The 17,025-nt window shown below is 55.7% G+C and overlaps 1 protein-coding gene across 1 annotated transcript in view; it reads left to right on the top strand.

Moving 5' to 3' along the window:
* CDC42BPB (CDC42 binding protein kinase beta) overlaps positions 1–17,025 on the top strand; it is a 98,805-nt gene that overhangs the window by 24,828 nt on the left and 56,952 nt on the right. Inside the window, exon 2 of the mRNA XM_080807783.1 lies at positions 13,762–13,853. Within this exon, the coding sequence (XP_080663909.1) occupies positions 13,762–13,853 (92 nt within the window). The remainder of the gene's footprint in view (positions 1–13,761; positions 13,854–17,025) is intronic.

Here is a 17,025-nt window from a genome sequence, read left to right as displayed (position 1 = left end):
ACAGACCTTCCTTCCTCGTTGCGCTCTCCTGGAGCTGTGTGTTTCTGAACTTCAGACGGAATCACGCGTCACACTGTGCCCTTGAGATTAATCAGTGTTGTACGTGGCCGCGGTTCGTTCTTCTGATGTGCGGTGTGTCGTTGCACGAACGCTGCAGGTCGTTGGTGTGCTCTGCTGTTGTGTGTGTGCACGTGGTTACCGGTTTGTGACGGCTCGATGAAAGCTGCCGAACACTCTCTTGTCTTTGGTAGACGTAGCTGGGGTGTCAGGGTACACTTAAGTGTTAGGAGATACAAACACGAGTAGAGGAACAGGTGATGAAGAATCTGTTTAGAGGAGCAGCAAAGAATTGCTTTTGTTCCAGATTTTAAAGAGTTTGGGCGATACACTTCCTGTAACCTAAACGGTACTGGCTTCCACCGACTCTTAGTTCCGCTGAAGGTGACTGATCGCGAAAGCAGAAGCGGCTGTGATTTCGGGACCCGTAGAAAGACGTTCGGAAGGTGGTAGCTGCCATTAGCAATGGGGTAGATTTACTATTTTATCAAACATTTGGGGTGGAAACAAGAAGACAGATACAGATGTCAGGTATTCGGCCAGGTCCCACCTTCTCATGCCTCTTAAACGGGACCGTGGCATAAACTGAATGATTGTAACAGAAGGTTGGTGGATATTATTTGGTTGCTCAAAGTTCCCCCAAATTACTGATTACTGAAATTCAGTAACCTTTTTTTTCACGTATTGATTTGCCGATGGAGGCTTTGCAGACTTCCCACCTTCTGATTTTACTTTCTCCTGCTCCCTGCTCCGGTGCAGGCCGACCCGACAGTCGACAGTGGGAGCCGGGAGAGCGGGTTGGGACTCACTCTGCCCCAGGGCTCCAGCCTCAGGCACAGAGGCGTTGTGAACACGCCGCATCCTGGGAGGAAGAGAGGCAGACAGTCCCCGGCCTTGCTGTCATCCTGCCATGCTTCCTGCCCCTCTGGTCACACTGCCCAGTATACGGGAGACATGTCAGTGTCTGTTCAGGACGGCTCTGGCTTCGTGCTGGGCAGGGCGAGGAGGCCATCCTTGACTTGCCGTCCTGCTGCCGGAGACGGTTTCCCACGGTCCTCCTGAGGGTGGCCTGAGCACTCCCAGGGCAGCCGGGTCTTCGTGCTGGGTATGCGGGCTCTTCCCCAGCTGGCCTGGGGGCACCCTTTGTAGCCGGAGGACACTGGGTACCATGTGCTGTTGGCCTGTATTTTGTCTTTAACTACATAGAACGCTAAAGGTAAGCTGTGGCCCTTACTGGGATTCCTGGTTATCTAGTTAACACAGTAAGACTTGGAATTACAAAACCACTTGAGGGCGGGTGTGATACTGTATTGCTGGACGCGAGGGCTGCACTCTGAGTGCAGGTCTCTGACGTCCCTCCGTTTGGTGTGTTGTGGAATCTGTGTGCGATCCAAAGAAAGAAAAAAGTGTGTGTGTGCGTGTGTGTGTGTGTGTGTAATCCCAGCAGTTGAGTCCATAAAGCAGTATGTGTTCATAAATAATTTTATCAAAATAAAATCTTTTTACTCACAATTCAGTGGAGAAAGATCAGGAAAAGCTAAAGAAAAGCCAGTGAGTAAAATCATTACTTTCAACCCAAAAAACCCAAAACAAAATACCAGGAGCTGGTGTGGTCCTTGTGTTCGGAGCCTGGTGCAGGCCCAGCCCAGCAGACACCACTGAGGCCCCGGCAGAGCCACAGAAACACCGCGAGGAAGGGGCTGTGCTCCGTGGATTGCGTCCTGAAGCTCGGACGTGGATTGGGGAGCCTGGGGTTGGGGCTCACTGGTGGCATCTGCGCTGGAGGAGATGAACTTTTTGCGTACCACGACCGTGGTGTCTGTCACAGAGCCTTCCCGTCCCGGCCCCCGCTTGCTTAGGTCAGTTGATCAGAGGACGTGAGCTTGGTTTTGGAATGGATCACCTTTAACCTCTGTTCCAGGATGCATGGTTTTCGTTCTTGCGTTCACAAAAACATTTGGTGGAAAAGACTTCAAGCCTCTAATGCGTTCTTTGTTCAGCAGCAGAGCTCTTCAGATCCCTGTGTTCACGACCCCTTCTCCCATCCTCAGACTCCCTCGACTTCTGTCCCTCACTGCTCCCCGAAAGCCGCTTCTGCATCAGGGCCACCCGTGGTCTCTCCGTGGCGAACACTAGTGGCTGATGGTGAGCCCCGCTGCCTTCCGCGGGGACGACCCGGTGCCCGTGCATCGAGCCGGCTGCTCCTCCAGGCTCCGGCTGGTTCCTTCTCTTCCCCTCAGCCTCCCGATAGCCAGAGGACCAGCCCCGGGCCCTCCTCTTATCTCTGCCAACCCTTGGGGATCTCACCCGCGCTGGTGACTCTGACGCCAGCTGGATACCAAGGACCCACATTCACAGGAGCCCAGGCTCCGGGATCCGCTGCCTCCCCACGGGCAGGTGCCGCCCCCGCAGTCCGCTCGGTCGGCGCCTGCGCTTCTGCCTCCCCCACGGCTCCATCCTCCCAGGCAGGTAGGCTCGCACCTGGGTGATTGCCACACGGCGCAGCCGGTCCTGCAGGAAACCCTGTGCGCTTCCCCTTCAGATACACTCAGACCCCACCGCTTGGGCGGCTTCCGTCCAGACTGCAGGCCCTGGAGAAGCAGCTCTCCTCCCTTCCTCTGCGGCATTCCCGGTTTCCCTGCCTTTTTGCTTTTATCTGAAGATTGGTTATCTTCTGTAGAGCGGACTTGCTCCTCCCCTGGATGCGGAAGGTGGGGTTTGCTCAGAGCTACCCGTACTGCCTGGCAAACAGCAGCTGTTTAATGATTCTGACAGATTCTAGGACCTGTAAATAAAACCTTTTGAGTGAGGTAGTTGTCACTCCATCAGGGACTATAAGCATTTTTGTGCAATGTTGTAGTTTACAAAATGCTTTTAAGATTTTATTTGTATATTTGAGAGAGAGAGACAGATAATGACAGAGACAGCGAGAGAGCATGAGCAGGGAGGAAAGGGGGAAGCAGGCCCCCCGCTGAGCAGAGAGCCCGATGCAGGGCTCGATCCCAGGTCCCCGGGATCATGACCTGAGTCGAAGGCAGAGGCTTAACCCACTCTCATGTATTGTCTCTTGTAATCATTTATTCAGTCAACACAGACATCAGTGACATAACGTCCTCGGGTACAGAATCCCGGGGTCCTCGCGGCCAGCCGCGCAGGGTTGCCGGGGTGCGTGGGCCGCGGGCAGGCACTCGTGGCCGCGCGGATGGCGCAGGCGGTATCAGTAGCAGGTGCGGCAGAAGTGCTCTCCATTCCCGGGTGACCGTTCCGCCTGCAGAGACCGTGGCCTGTACATGGAGCCCAGACAAACAAAACAGCAAGAAAACCGGGACTCGTCTGTGAAACCTCTGGGTACTGCAGGAAGCTGTGCGGGTCTCCCCCATGGCAGCGGGGCGGCGGCACCCCTGACCCGCCGTCGGAGGTCCGTCCTCCTGTGCGCCGCCTCCTGTGCGCGGCGCGGAAGGTCTGCTGAGCCTTTAAACGAGGGTGTGAGGTGCTCGGTCCCGCCAGGCCGCGGTCCGTTGAGTCTGCCTGAGGCCTGATGGTCCGTTTGGTTGTCCCTTCATATCTGACGTTTATGAAGAAATTCTTGCAGCGCCTGGGTGGCTCAGTGGGTTAAGCCTCTGCCTTCAGCTCAGGTCATGATCCCAGGGTCCTGGGATGGAGCCCCGCATCAGGCTCTCTGCTCGGCGGGGAGCCTGCCCCCCACCCCCGTCCGCCTCCTTGCCTACTTGTGATCTCTGTCAAATAAATAAAATCTTTTTAAAAAAGAAAGAAATTCTTAAATGGGGTGTCACTGAAGAAAAGTAGCCGCACAGGTCAGGTCGAAGTGGGAGGGTCACTAAGTGACCAGGGTCACCCCGCTGGTCCTGCAAGTCCCCAAGGTGGCCGGGCCGTCTGCAGACATGCTGGCGGACGTCAGGAATCGAAGAGGGAGGCTGTTGGGTGGGTTGGTCTCAGCAGGCAAAATTCTCGTCTCCCCAGTAGACAGGTCCAGGAGCCGCCGCCCTTGGCACCCTGCCGTGGAAGGTGTGCGTGTGGGCTTCCCTCTTGGTGGCAACTACTGAGTGCCACCTGGGTGTTGTCCGGGGTGACTCTGCCTGGTAAAACATGTTGGTGACAGGTGCACCTTGCTGGCGGGTAGTTCAGCCGGGTTCCCGGGTGATTCTGGTGGTGGAGCCGGTTTACTTACTGTCCGATGTGACATCTGAGTAACACTCCTGCCGTCCAGGAGAGAGCCCGCCACCCAGTAGCCGGCGCTGCTCTTCGGGGAACCGTGTGCTCCGTGCTGGGGCGGGCGTGCGGGTGGCGTGCAGCTCCCCCGGCCCTCTTCTGGGTGAGCGCCCTTCTCAGCCGGGGAGGAGGCGGCCTCGGCCTCGGGGGAGCCCAGGCAGCCTGTCGGGTTGGCGCGGCGGCCCAGCGGCGTTGGGGTGTGACGCCAGGCCCCGGGGTCGTGTGCCTGCCCCCTGGTGAGGAAGTGGTGCTCTCGGGGGAGGTTCGCCCCGCCCCTGCCCCCCGCCATCTGACAACCAGCACGTGTTCTGTCCTGTAGGTTCTCCTGTGTCTTAAATGGAGAGCGAGCACGCGCGGCCCCTGCCCGTGCGCCGCGGGAGAAGTGGCCTGCGGCTGGCTTTCTCGCCGGGCGAGCCCCCGAGCGTCGTGCGGCCTTCTCTTGGCGCCTTTGATGCGTTCGTGTGACTTGTGTATGTGCCTCGGTTGGCCGTGTTTCATTTTGTTGCATTGCACACTAGGATTTTTTTGAAGTTAAACATTTATCTGTATTCACCTCAGCGGGGAGGTTGGCTTTACGAGGCAGATGTACGTGGTGGAGATCTCTTCTCACACGCGTGGGCCCTTTGCTTTGACAGAGGAATCCCAGAGGATGGTGCCCTGCACTTGGCGGTGAGGCTCGCCGTCTTGGAGGCGTGGCCTCCTTCGCAGGGGCCCCCAGCGGGCCGTGAAAGAGACAGACACCCCTAAGTGATGTGCGGCAGTGACGCGGTGGGGCTTCGCCCTAGTCATTCACAGAGCGACACAGACCCAGTGAGGCAAACAGCCAATTGAGAAAAGCAATCAGGCAGCGACCAAGTGGCCGCGAAGAGGAAGGAACGCGAGGCCGAGCCCCGGGTGTGTCCTGAACCCGGGTCTGAGCAAGGTCAGCCGAGGTGGGCGCGCCGGCCCCGGGTGGCAGCAGGCGGTCGGAGTGAGATCTTTCCGGGTTCATGTTGACTCAGTGCAGCCTCCCCGCAGCCTCGCTCCTCCGGTTTTCTCTGACTCCGTCTGTGCCTGCCTTGCCTTCTGGGTCAGAGCGGTGTGAAAGGGCTTCCCTTTCGGTTCTCTAAAACCCGAAATTGCGTTAAAAAGTAATGTCTGTTCACTTTACCACAGTAGAGTTCCTGATTACCAGCCTGTGTGGGAGGGTCCAGATTTAGAGAGCTTTATCTGGGACTTAACAGGGCTTCTCTGAAGATTCAGAACCGGCGGTTTGTAACAGGACGGCTTTGTGACCGACTCCCCGCGAAAGCAAGTGTCCGGTCCTCTCACGAAGTTAGTATTAAGGCAAATCCCATTTGATGTTAGTTAAGCACGTTTTTCAAAAACTTTATGATAGGGATGTGGCTTCTGTAGGTTGAACCATAGTCTGACGGTGAGAATAAAATGAAGCAGTTTGGGAACTGGAACTCGAAGCTGGTCCTTGTAGGGAAGCGTCTGCTTTTTCTGCCACCCGCTAGATGACCACCGGCCCTCTCTCAGTCCTGCCCTGCTCTCTAGTTCTCAGCGTGTGCTCATCGCGGTCAGAGTCAGGCCCTGTCCCCGGTGGTGTTCTGCTGTGGCCACACCCGTGGTCCTGAGCTGCTGCCCTGGCCCCTTCTCCCCTAGGAGAAACCGGGTCCCTAGAGCACCAGCACGTCTTGTCCTGCCGCCTTGGGGTTTCCAGTGCCCTCTGGGCTCTTCCCCTGCACCCAGCCAGCTGTGGGGCTGCCGCTCTGTCCTGTGGTCTCTGGACGGGACCAGAGCAGCAGCTGGTAGCTGCCAGGGAGGACTTCCTAGGAGTGGAGCACCGCACCACAGAGCGGAGCTGACAGCCGGTCCCTTGGCCTTTGGGGCTCCTGTTTCTTAAGTAGTAAATGTATTATTTGGACTGAATGATTTATAAGACCATTTCCACTTCCAAATATGTGACCAGTGAGTGGCTGTGGCTGGAACAGCAGAGAGAGTGGGTGACGGGGGCTCAGAGCCAGTCGAGTCCAGCGGGAGGCCAGGGTGCGTGCTGGGAAGGGACAGAGTGGGACTTCCCGTCTGCCTTCCTGTGGCCTGCTGCCCTGTGACATAGTCCTCTTTCCTCCAGCTGTCCCTCCCTGGGCACTCCTTCCAGCCACTCTGATCTTACTTCCTCCCCGGATAAACACACCAACGAGGAGGGAGGGGGGCATCAGCTTCTCATTTCACAATGATTTTCTGTCCGTTTCAGCCAAGGAGCCTCCCTCTGCCCCCAGTTCTTCCTGGCAAGTGTTTTCCTGTTTAAAGGGAACACCGGACCCCAGTTTTTCCTTGCAGTTGGGATCTCCTGTTGACCAGTGGCTGCCCACGATTGATTAATTCGTGGCCTAATTCAGGGCATCAAGAGAAGTTCTACTGGGGACAGTCTTGGGTTGTGGAAGAATGAAGAGAGTAGGGGAAGAAAATCTAATAAACTTAGCTCTCTAAGGGCTCAAGCTTTACTCAGTCTTTTAATAGTCTTTTAATATCAGGTCATTAAATATTTTTACCTTAGGAACTCTGCCGCCCATCCTGTAGAGGAAGTAACCTTTCCGGATGGCGCGTGGTGACGTCACTCAGTCAGCTGTGTTGTTGCGCCAGGGGCCTGGGGAGCAGGCGGTAACGGTGGAGGTAGCCCTGCCTTCCCGGGCCTTCTGGTCCACTGGGGAAGATGGCAGTGAGCAGGCACAGCTCCGAGGCCTACCTCGTGCAGGCTGCCAGGCTCCTGACCTGGTCAGTTGGTTGGAGCTGGGGGTCCCCTCCTGCCTCAGGGATCCCGAGGGTGCACGGGAGCAGCTGGCAGGGGTGAGAGGGCTGTCCTGGGCTGAAGGGTCTGCATGGGAAGACCCAGGGTTGACTGAGGGCCTGAGTGATAGCCCGGGTATGGCCGGATCGCGGGGAGCGCGGGGGTGAAGCCGGGTGAGGCTGGAGTGGGCATCGGGGGGAGGCAGGGGGCTCTGTGCACGCAGCCAGCTCTGGGAGCACACACAGTCTTGCCAGGAGCCTCGGGAAGCCATGGAGGAGTCTGGAGCGGGGCAGCGATGTGGTCCCCCGGTCCCTGCAGAGATGGTGCCATGGCCTGTGGGACCGGAGCCGGAGGGGCTGGGGAGGGCGCATGTGGGGCACCGGCCCTCGAGCAAGGGAGTCTGCATCAGAGGGACGGGAGAGGGTGGCCGTGAGACTGACCAGGGGCTCGGGGACTGTGGGGACTTGTTGAGACGGTACGCAGGTGCAGCAGCAGGGGACGGTGTGTGGGGTCCACGACGGGCAGGCCCTGGACCCCCACACTGCCCCGCGGGGTGGGTGCTGGAGCCTGTCCGTCGGCGGGGTGTCCTGGTGCTGGCACGTTGGAGGTGCCCGGGGAGGACTTGCTGAGTTGGTGCCTTTTAGTGTTTGTTCATGGAATGCGAAGGAGAGGTACTTCACCTTCCCAAAATTCATACCAGTTTTCTCGTCTTCAGAAGCTACAAGTTCACGCTGTCCATGAAATTCGAACATTCCGAGGAGTGCGGCTTATCTGTTCAAGTTATGTAAGATGTCTGTCTGCTAGGAGAACCTTAATACAAATGAGACTCAAAACTCGTCCCAAATGGCTTTGTTTTGCACCCTGGATATTTTGAGGGTGTGTGACAAGCTGGGTCACAGCCAGTGGGTATAATTCATACAATTCACCTGTAACGTTCTGAACTCCGAGAGCGTCGCAGGCGCTAGTCGGGTCAGCAGGCAGCACCGGCGGACAGAGCGCAGGCTCCTTCCTCCCGGCGAGCTTGTGTCCCGGTTCCTGCCGGCGCACCGCTGTCCCCTCCCGGCCTCCGCGCTCCTCCGCCCCCGTGGCAGCTGGTGCTTCTGAAGTGAGGCTTTTCCGAAAGGATGAGCAGCCGTGGGCCGGCACGAGATTGGTCTCTTCTCTATCTTGGGCTCCGCGGCTCCGCCGTGGCTCCTCCCCCACCCAAACCTGCTCGTCCTGGGTGTCGCTGTGAGTCGGTGGCGCCCGCCCACAGCACAGACCACCGCCCTGCCAGAGCCTAGCCTCTTCCTCCTCACGTCCGGCCCGCGTCACTGTCGCTGTCCTCGTGGGTCTCCAAGCCACCGTTGCTATCTCTTGTGGGGAGGCGGCACCCTCTGCTCTCTCTGCTTCCACTCCTGCCCCCGACAGCCTGTTTCCCAGAGAGAGAGTGTCTTTAAAAAGATGTTTAAAAATTTTTTTGAAACATGTTCCAACTCAGAAAAGTTGCAAATAACAAGCAGTGCACAGAAGTGCCCTCAACTGTTTGAGAGTGAGATGCTCTTCAAAGCCCACGGAAGGGCCACCAGCCCACCGACATTCCGCTCCGTGGCACCGTGGCACCCGGGCGCACACAGGGCCACACACGGCTCCTCCTTGGCCTGGCCGGTCCGTTCCCTGCCATGTGAACAGTTCCTCAGTCTTGTCTTGACTTTGCTGATCTTAAAAGTTTTGAACATTGCAGGCCAGTTACTTCGTAGAATGTTCTTTCGGTTTAGGTTTTCCTCCTGTTTCCTCCTGATTAAATTCAGGTTCAGTAACTTGGGCAGAAAAATACAGAAGCCACAGTGCCTTTCCTCACTGTGTCCTCTTGGGCGACGGCAGTCTCATTTCGTCACATAACTGGTGATAGTGTTCCCTCTGATTTAGGTAGCAGTGTCTACCGGACGTCCCCATAAAGTGGCCTGCTTCGCTTTGTCATTGAGAACTGTTTCTTGGGGATGTGCTTTGAAAGTATATAAATATCTCATTTCTCATCAGATTTTTATTAAAATTTAGGAATATCAGTATGGGCTCCTGGTTTCTTATTTATGTAATCTGTGATTATCAGTATTTACTTTGACCATTATTCTTTGAGCATGTCTCTCCTTTCTGGCACAGACTGTTCGAGCGCGGGCTCTGGCCCAGGGAGCCCCGGTTCTCCTGCAGGAGGATGGTCCTGAGAACCTGAGACCGGCCCTTTGGTGTGCTTGTTGCTGTCCCCAGGCCCTGTCCGTAGGTAGAGCAAGGACTGTGGGGATGGACGCAGCCATTTATGTCTGCGTTTTGATATCTCTGTCCGTTGAAAATCATGAGGTCACACCGATGCCTCCGGCTCTAATCCAGTACTGTGGGATTTGTAACTTACTCGTAACTCCCTTCTCCGGCTGTGAGGAACTGGGCCCCTTTCTCCTGAATCTGTTTACTTGCTTGATCAGCGCTCCTGGGTGTAGCAGATCTCCCCTCCCTGTTCACCCTGCTCCGTCTCCCTGCAGGGACGTCCTCCTGACCCCAGCATCTCCCCCGTTGGGCTCTCTGGAGGGCGCTAGTCAGAGACCAGCAGAAGGAGGAGGCGGAGGGACAGCGGAGGCAGAAGGGACAGGGGACTTCCTGCCTGCTCCTCTTCCCCTGAGTGATGCCCTTAGTAACCCTTCTCCCTCCTCCTGGCCAGAGCGCCTGCTCCCAGTAGCCCCCGTCCCAGCCGGGCGTTCTCCCGCCCCGGCAGAGACCCTCAGCGTCAGCTGGCCTTGCTCCCTCCCCGCTCGCTGGCTCCCAGCCCACGGAATCTCAGCTTAGAGGCCCCGGCAGTGGCAGCAGCAGCAGCAGCCCACCCTCAGCTCACCGGAGCCCTTTCTCTAGGTTTCAAAAATTCCAGCGTCTTCCTTTGCTTCCCCTGATCCTGTGGGTCCTAGAGCTGCTTCCTGGGTCTGCTGTCCCTGTGGGAAGTTCCCTTCCTACTTTTTAGTTACCTCGTTAACAGTTTTATGTTAGCATTTAGGTGCGATTTTCTTATTCGTGTAACTGGTGTGTTTCTCTCTCTTGACTTGACCCAGTCCGGATGGCGGGGTCACCCTGTTTTGTGTATGGATACTGGTTGAGAGCCCGCTTGAAGCGCCACTCTTTCTGCTTTTCGTCTGTTAAGTCCTGTCCCATCAGCGTGATTTCATGGCCCTTAGACCTGTGTGGCTGGCAGGGTGGCCCGCTGCTGCCGTGTGATTCTCTGTTCTGGTTTTCTGATGCAGTCTTGATCGTTTCTACACACCAGTACGTATTTTTACTCTGTCCTCAGCACCGTTGGATATCGTTTCGAGTGTTCATCTCCGTTTCCGTGACTTTCCCCCCGTTTAGCTGACTGGCCCTGATGAACCCCTGTCCATCCGTTTCAGGGAAGTTTGTGCAGATCTGTGTACAGGCAAAACAACAGAAGTGCTTCTGTCAAAGAGTGGGAGAGGGGCGCCCGGGTGGCTCGCTGGGTCATGATCCCCTGAGGCCCGCATCCGGGCTCCTTGCTCGGTGGGAAGCCTGCTTCTCTCTCTGTTTGCTGCTCCCCCTGCTTGTGCGTGCGCGCGCTCTCTCTCTCTCTCTCTCTCTGACAAATAATTAATAAAACCTTTAAAAAAAAGCCTACTATATTCTTATAGTTACTATAAGAAAGAACATTTTCATGCACACCAGATTTTTTACTATTTTAAAATAATTCTAGGATGAAATTCCAGGACTCTCCGGAGGACACTGCCATTTTCTGCAGCTCCTAATTGGCCCCCAGACTACCTCCTGGGTCACCACTCCTCATCCCGACACCGAACATGGATGTCTCACCTGCCTTTGAAACGGGCAGTTTCCTGAGGCCCAGGACGCTGTATGCCCTGTAATGCGGATTACCCACTCATCCCCCCCATTTGCTCGCTAATCCTGTTTAACCAACTGCACGAGTGCTTTACTCTGTCAGACATCGTACCTGTAAACACACCTCCGTTATGCTCCCAGTTTTCATCTTCATTGTGTTATTTTTTACAGAAGCTACTTTTTTCAGAAAATTTTTTAAAAGATTTTATATATATATTTGCCAGAGAGAGAGAGAGGGTGCACAAGTGCACAAACAGGGGGAGTGGAGGGCAGAGGGAGAAGCAGACTCCCCGCCGAGCAGAGAGCCCGATGCAGGACTCAGTTCCAGGACGCTGAGATCATGACCCGAGCTGAAGGCAGAGGCTTAACCCACTGAGCTACCCAGGTGCCCAAATCTTTTTTTAAAATAATGAGGCACAGTTGGTTAAGTGTCCAGTTCTTGGTTTCAACTCAGGTCATGACCTCAGGGTCATGGGATCGAGCCCCGCCTAAAGCTCCGTGCTCCGCGGGGAGTGGGCTTTGGATTCTCTCTCCCTCTGCCTCTCCTTCCCCCCCAAATACGTAAATCTTAAAAGAAAAGAAAAAAGGTCTGACCTGTCTGTTCAGCAGACACACCGTTTACAGTTGTTGTGTCAGCTTAGTGAGCGAGTATGCACCTGTTGAAGTGACAACTGAGTACAGAGACGTGAAATGTCCAAGAAGCTAAAGGGAGAGAGAAGGAAACACTGACTCTGCCTGCGACCAAGGTCGCGTGGGAGCACGGACAAGTTCAGTTGACTTGCGGCACCATTGCGGGTGGAATCTTCTTTGCCTTTCCTGACTGGTCTGCGCGCTACAGCAGTGGCTACCACCTTTGGGGAGTCGTTGGGGTCTTTGTGGAAGGGTCCAGAACGTTGCACTGCGCCCTGCCAGAGTGGATGTTTCCGCGGCGTGCGCTCAGCCTGCTGATGAGCGAGCGGTCCTTCCTGCAGTGCTCTCTGCTGGTGTAAAACAGAACAGATCCGATGTGCTGGGATTGTCTTTCGTCATTGTAGGAAGAGCAGTCCCATGCGGTTCCCCGAGACGACACCAAGAGAGGTCCAGGCTTTCGGTGGCTGTTTGCTGTACATATTTCCATTAGGAGTTGGGGTGATTATTTTGGGGGATATTTGAAAGAAAGATGAGCCATAGACAACCTTTCAAGTTGTAGCTCAAGGTATTTTTTTAGCCTGGCCTTTTTTTTTTTTTTCATTTTTTAAATTTAAATCAGGCCCCCTGTGTTCTTTTCCCCAGTGTCTGTGCCGATGGGGATCGGCACCAATAGTGGTCACAGTTCGCGCTCCGTGGGCCCCAAGAACCTTCTGGCGCTCTGGCTGCTCTTACTGTGGTCAGTGAACCAGGGTGATCAGACCTTAGTGCTGTTTATTAAGCATCTAGTTAAAGAGAAAAACGGTAGAATTAGGTTAATAATACGGAGCTCAGTTAGAAGCCCAGAAAACATCAGATTGCAGGATTCGTTTTGGCTGGTTTGGGAGATAACGGTAGACGCAGGTGTATTTGCCAGAAATAATACAGAAAGAGCCCTTGTGCACTGCGCCTGGTCCCCCCAGCAGAAATGTTTCGCAAAACCAGTAGTGGGAATTTGAGAAAAGAAATCTGTAGAATACAGGTTAGCATCAAACGGGGACTTAGGCCTGGAGGTGAGAATCAGAACAGGTGTGAGAGATGTGACTGACTGAATGGGTGTCCGACCAGGGGCAGGCCGCGTGGTGGTGGGGAGGGCACTGCCTCTGGAGTGAACAGCACGACGTCTGTCCTGGGCGCTGTGGCTTGCGCTATTCCCGGAAGGAGATGACCCACGCTGTGTGCGGTGGTTTCCACGAGCTGGGGACAGCCTGACACTATGGAGACATCTTCTCTCCCAGTTCTGGAGGCCAGAAGTCCAAAGTCAGGGTGTGAGCAGGGCTCTGCTCCCTCTGGGGGCTGCAGGGCAGACGCCCCATCCCTTCCAGCTTCTGGTGGAGGTGGTGTCCCGTGGCTCGCAGCTGATCGCTCCAGTCCATGCCTCCGTCTTCTTGTGGCTTTTTCCCTCTGTGTCCGAATTCCCTCTCTTTAATGAGGACTCGGTCCTGTTGGATTTAGGGCCCATCTCATTCCTGTTTGTGATCCCACCTTAATGTGCAAACACCCCACTTCCAAATAAGGCCACATTCCCAGGTTCTGGGTGGACACTCTGGATTGGGTGGAGCGGGGGGGTGGAGGAGACATGACACTGTTCAGCCCAGTGCAGTGACCACAGAAACCTGGCTCAGCTTCCTCCTCCCTAAAATGCGGAACGCGAGTGCGAGTGCCGGGGAAGGCGCTTCTCCCCATTTCTTACCAAGGTCACTGTTAGAGGCTCCTCGCGATTAGCAAGGGTGGTCACAATGTCCAGGAGCACTGTCTGCACTGGAAAGGTCGCTGCCATCCTTGGAGAATGTCTCTTGTCCCCACAGCTGCCCCGTGGCCCCACGGAGCTGACAGGTGGAGCGTGGCGCTCGCTCACCGGGAGGATGGCTAGTTCTGTGTGGTGTGGCCAGCTCTCTCTGCTGGCCGACTGGGAGCGTGCCCACCACTTGCTTGCCCACCGAGGTCGGTCCCAGCCTTAGCGGCGCTGTTCGTTACAATGGAGCGGGAAGTGCACCTACATTGACCATAAACGCGGGCTTCCCAAAACTTGCCAGTTATTAAACATCTAAAAAATAAGTTTTTTTCCTAAGAAAGCTATGTAATTTAGTAGAATGCCTCAGTCAACTGAATTTTTATGTAGTCTCAACTCCTGAGAGTAAATTGTTGATTTTGCTTTTTTAAATTTGTAGCTAAACCATTTACGCAGCTGGTGAAGGAGATGCAGCTTCATCGAGAAGACTTCGAAATCATTAAAGTGATCGGAAGAGGGGCTTTTGGAGAGGTAAGATAAGCTTCACTGTGCTGGCTTTGCCTCATGGCCAAAGCAGCCCCCATCCAGCAGTTTTGGGACCCAGCACGCTGACTGGGGCTTGGGGGGTCACTACTGGGATTGTTGGGAGAGCGCTTCACGCAGTGAGGAAGAGCAGCAGAACCCGTGACAGGTGAGTTGTCCCGAATCTTGCTGCTTCAAGACAAGTCCATTAAAAATCCATTTGTTCATTGAAAAAATAGCTCGGTGGTCCTTTTCCGCAGAGTGCAGGGAGGGTAGAACCGCAGCCGTTCTCGCAGGTGGCTCGCCTGCCGTGGGTGCTGGGGAGGGGGTCTGCCGCGGGGCCCTGCCGGTCTCCGCTCCCCTTAGGAGCGCTGGCCTCGCTGCCCTGGGCCGTGGCCTCTGCCCCGAGTGCCCTCCTCGGCATCGGGCCCCCGCTGGGCCTGAGACTCAGGTCCTCGCTGCAGACCAGGGTCAGGTGGTTTTACAGCCCGTGCACCTCTTAAACGTGGAAATGAACGGACCCCCCTGCTCAGACTTTGCCTTTAGCTCTTTAGGGCTGGGAAAGCCGGGGGGGGGGGGGTGCGTGCAGTTCTGAGGAGAAAGCCAGCGGTGACACGCTGTCCCACTGCAGCAGACGTGCTCTGCCTGACCGTGAGCCCGTGCTGTGACTCCGCGGTGCCGTCAGCGCGACGTGGGCTTTGTTGTGCCCGGCGTGCGTTTTCCGTTGTGTACCAAGGATGAGAGCAAAGCCGTGCGTTCACTAGGTGGCCCCTGGGCTCGGATGCGTCTCCTCTGCCTGCTGAATTGAAACAAGGCCTGTCATCTGTCTTAGAACACATGTCGGTGTTTCTGACGATTCTCCTGCAAGCGCCGATGGTACCCCTCCTGTGTCTGCTTCGGTAGAACACACAGAAAGGTGGTACTCCTCCAGAAATGCTTCACAGAGAGTCCAGGGAGAGAGCCTGGCCTGCCCCAGCGAGTGTGGACAATTGGGTGTCGTGCCCTGGTTTCTCCCTTGGACACTGCTCTGGCCTCAGCTCGGACCCCAGCCCCAAGTCCTCACACCTTGCTCTGTGTCCCCCTGCCTGGGCCCGTCCCTAGGAGGGTGTCTCATGGAGGTGGGGTGGGCAGAGAGGCAGCAGCGCCACAGGGAAAAGAGAGCATTCTGCTCAGAAATAACACACGGATGCCTGGGTGGCTCACTTGTCAGGTCATGATCCCAGGGTCCTAGGATCAGGTCACACTTCGGGTTCCTGCTCGGTGGGGAACCTGCTTCTCCCTCTCCCACTGCCCCTGCTTGTGTTCCCTCTCTCACGGTCTCTGTCAAATAAATAAATAAAATCTTCAAAAAAAAAAAAAAGAATTTAGAAGAAATGACACATCTCTGAGCCTAGGTGGGTTATGTGATGATGCGAGGTCTGGTTCGGTGGCTGATCTGTGAGGAGACGGAGAAGGCCTTCTGCAATCGAAGGCTGACTCAGGGCAGCGTATACTTTTGCTGATTGACTTCCTTGTAGCAGGACCTGCGCCAGGCTCTGGGCGCAGACACGAGCAAGGCCCAGGCCCTCCCAGAGTTCTGGGGTTACAGGCCTAGCAGAGGGATCTGGACGGTCAAGAAGACGCCTCAGGGCAGGAGAGGCAAGGTGAAAGAATGGGAGACAACAGTCTTGTGCCCGAACAGGTTACAGTTAGCGCTAGTGCTCTCCTCTGCCGGAGAACTCAATGCAAAACTCAGCTTTCTGAGTCTCCGAGAACGTGGCCTGCATCACTTTCTAAGTTCCTCCTAAACTGAGAGAAACCCGTCCTTGTCTGGGCCTTTGCCGAAGTCCTCGGGTTCTCTGCCTGCCTTTGGCTCCGTGTCCAGGCTTTAGCAGCCTGTGAGTCCCTCCCCCACCCCTGCGCCCCACCACCCCTCCCCGGGCCCTGTGGCCTGGGCTGTCCACGCCGGCTCCCTCGTCCGGCTCCTCCAGCCACCCAGCCATTCTGTGTCCCGTCTGGGCTCCCTGCGCGCGCTTGCCAGCCCTCCCCCGCCATGACTAGAAGTTTGGATTCTTAACAGTCCTGCCGTTACCTGGCACTCTGTGCTAACGAGGCATCATTGCCGTTGCTTCCCTGAGATACTCGTGTCATCGCGTGCCTGAAGCATGTGCCCGGTTTCAGTGACGGCACTGAGCGGATCCCAGAAATGAGGTCTCTGTCAGTGTTGGGATCATCTGTATGAGGAACACACACAGAAAAACATGGTTCTAACTGAAGTATTTTTTCCTCATGACAGGCCGGGGCAGGGTGAGTGTCCCCGGGGGTCTGCATCGGAGCCCAGGTATATGGACCCATAGCACTGAGGCCTTGGAAAGTGCCGCCCCGGAGCCCCCTCCCAGAGAGAACGTGGACAGTCCAGAACTCTACCCCCCCGTGGCAGGAGCGTATGAAAGTCACAGCTCAGAATTGCACGCACACACACGATCCACCCTCCCCCCCCGACACACACACTGAGTTGAGGGGAACACTTCTGGATGATTCTGTAAACAAGATTGGGAATATTTGGGGCACTGCCCTTTTCCTTAAGCACAGTAGCTTTGGGAACTCTTTCAGGATCGAGGGGATGGCTGGTCTGGGAAGTGCTTTCATCAGTGTGGGAGCACTGACCCCTTCTAGACCCCGCCTGCGCACCACCCCGTCAGGAAGATGACAGACCGAGGCCCATGGGCCCAGGATGGCTTGTGCTGGAGCCGGACTTGAGGCCTGCCTGCCTGACTCAAAGCCCCAGGCCCAACCACTCGGCCCTGCTGTCTCTTACTCCCGGAGAAACAAAGCTGCTTTAGCTTTGTTTAGGAACAATTTCAAACTAACAGAACAGGTGCATGAATAAAATGGGTCAGAGATCAGTCACCCTGCCCCTTTCCCCGGGTGCCTTTTGTCGGTTAACATCATATCTCATTTGCTCCCCTCCTCACCCTCCCATGCCTGTGTTCGTGTGTGATTTTTCCTGAAGGACTGAGAAGGGGTTGCCTGCGTCAAGCAAGGTGCTTTCCCCTGATGCTTCAGAGACCGTTTTCTTATTGGAGATAGTCTTAGAAAGTCACAGTTCATAAATGTGGATTTTCAGTCAGAATGCTTTCTGTCTGGTCTACTGTCTCACACCATGACCCTCCGGACATTCTGGTCCCTGCAGACTGGGCCT

Source organism: Martes martes (assembly GCF_963455335.1).
Source record: "Martes martes genome assembly, chromosome: 7".
Lineage (NCBI taxonomy): Eukaryota > Metazoa > Chordata > Mammalia > Carnivora > Mustelidae > Martes > Martes martes.
This window is presented reverse-complemented; position numbering and strand designations above follow the sequence as displayed.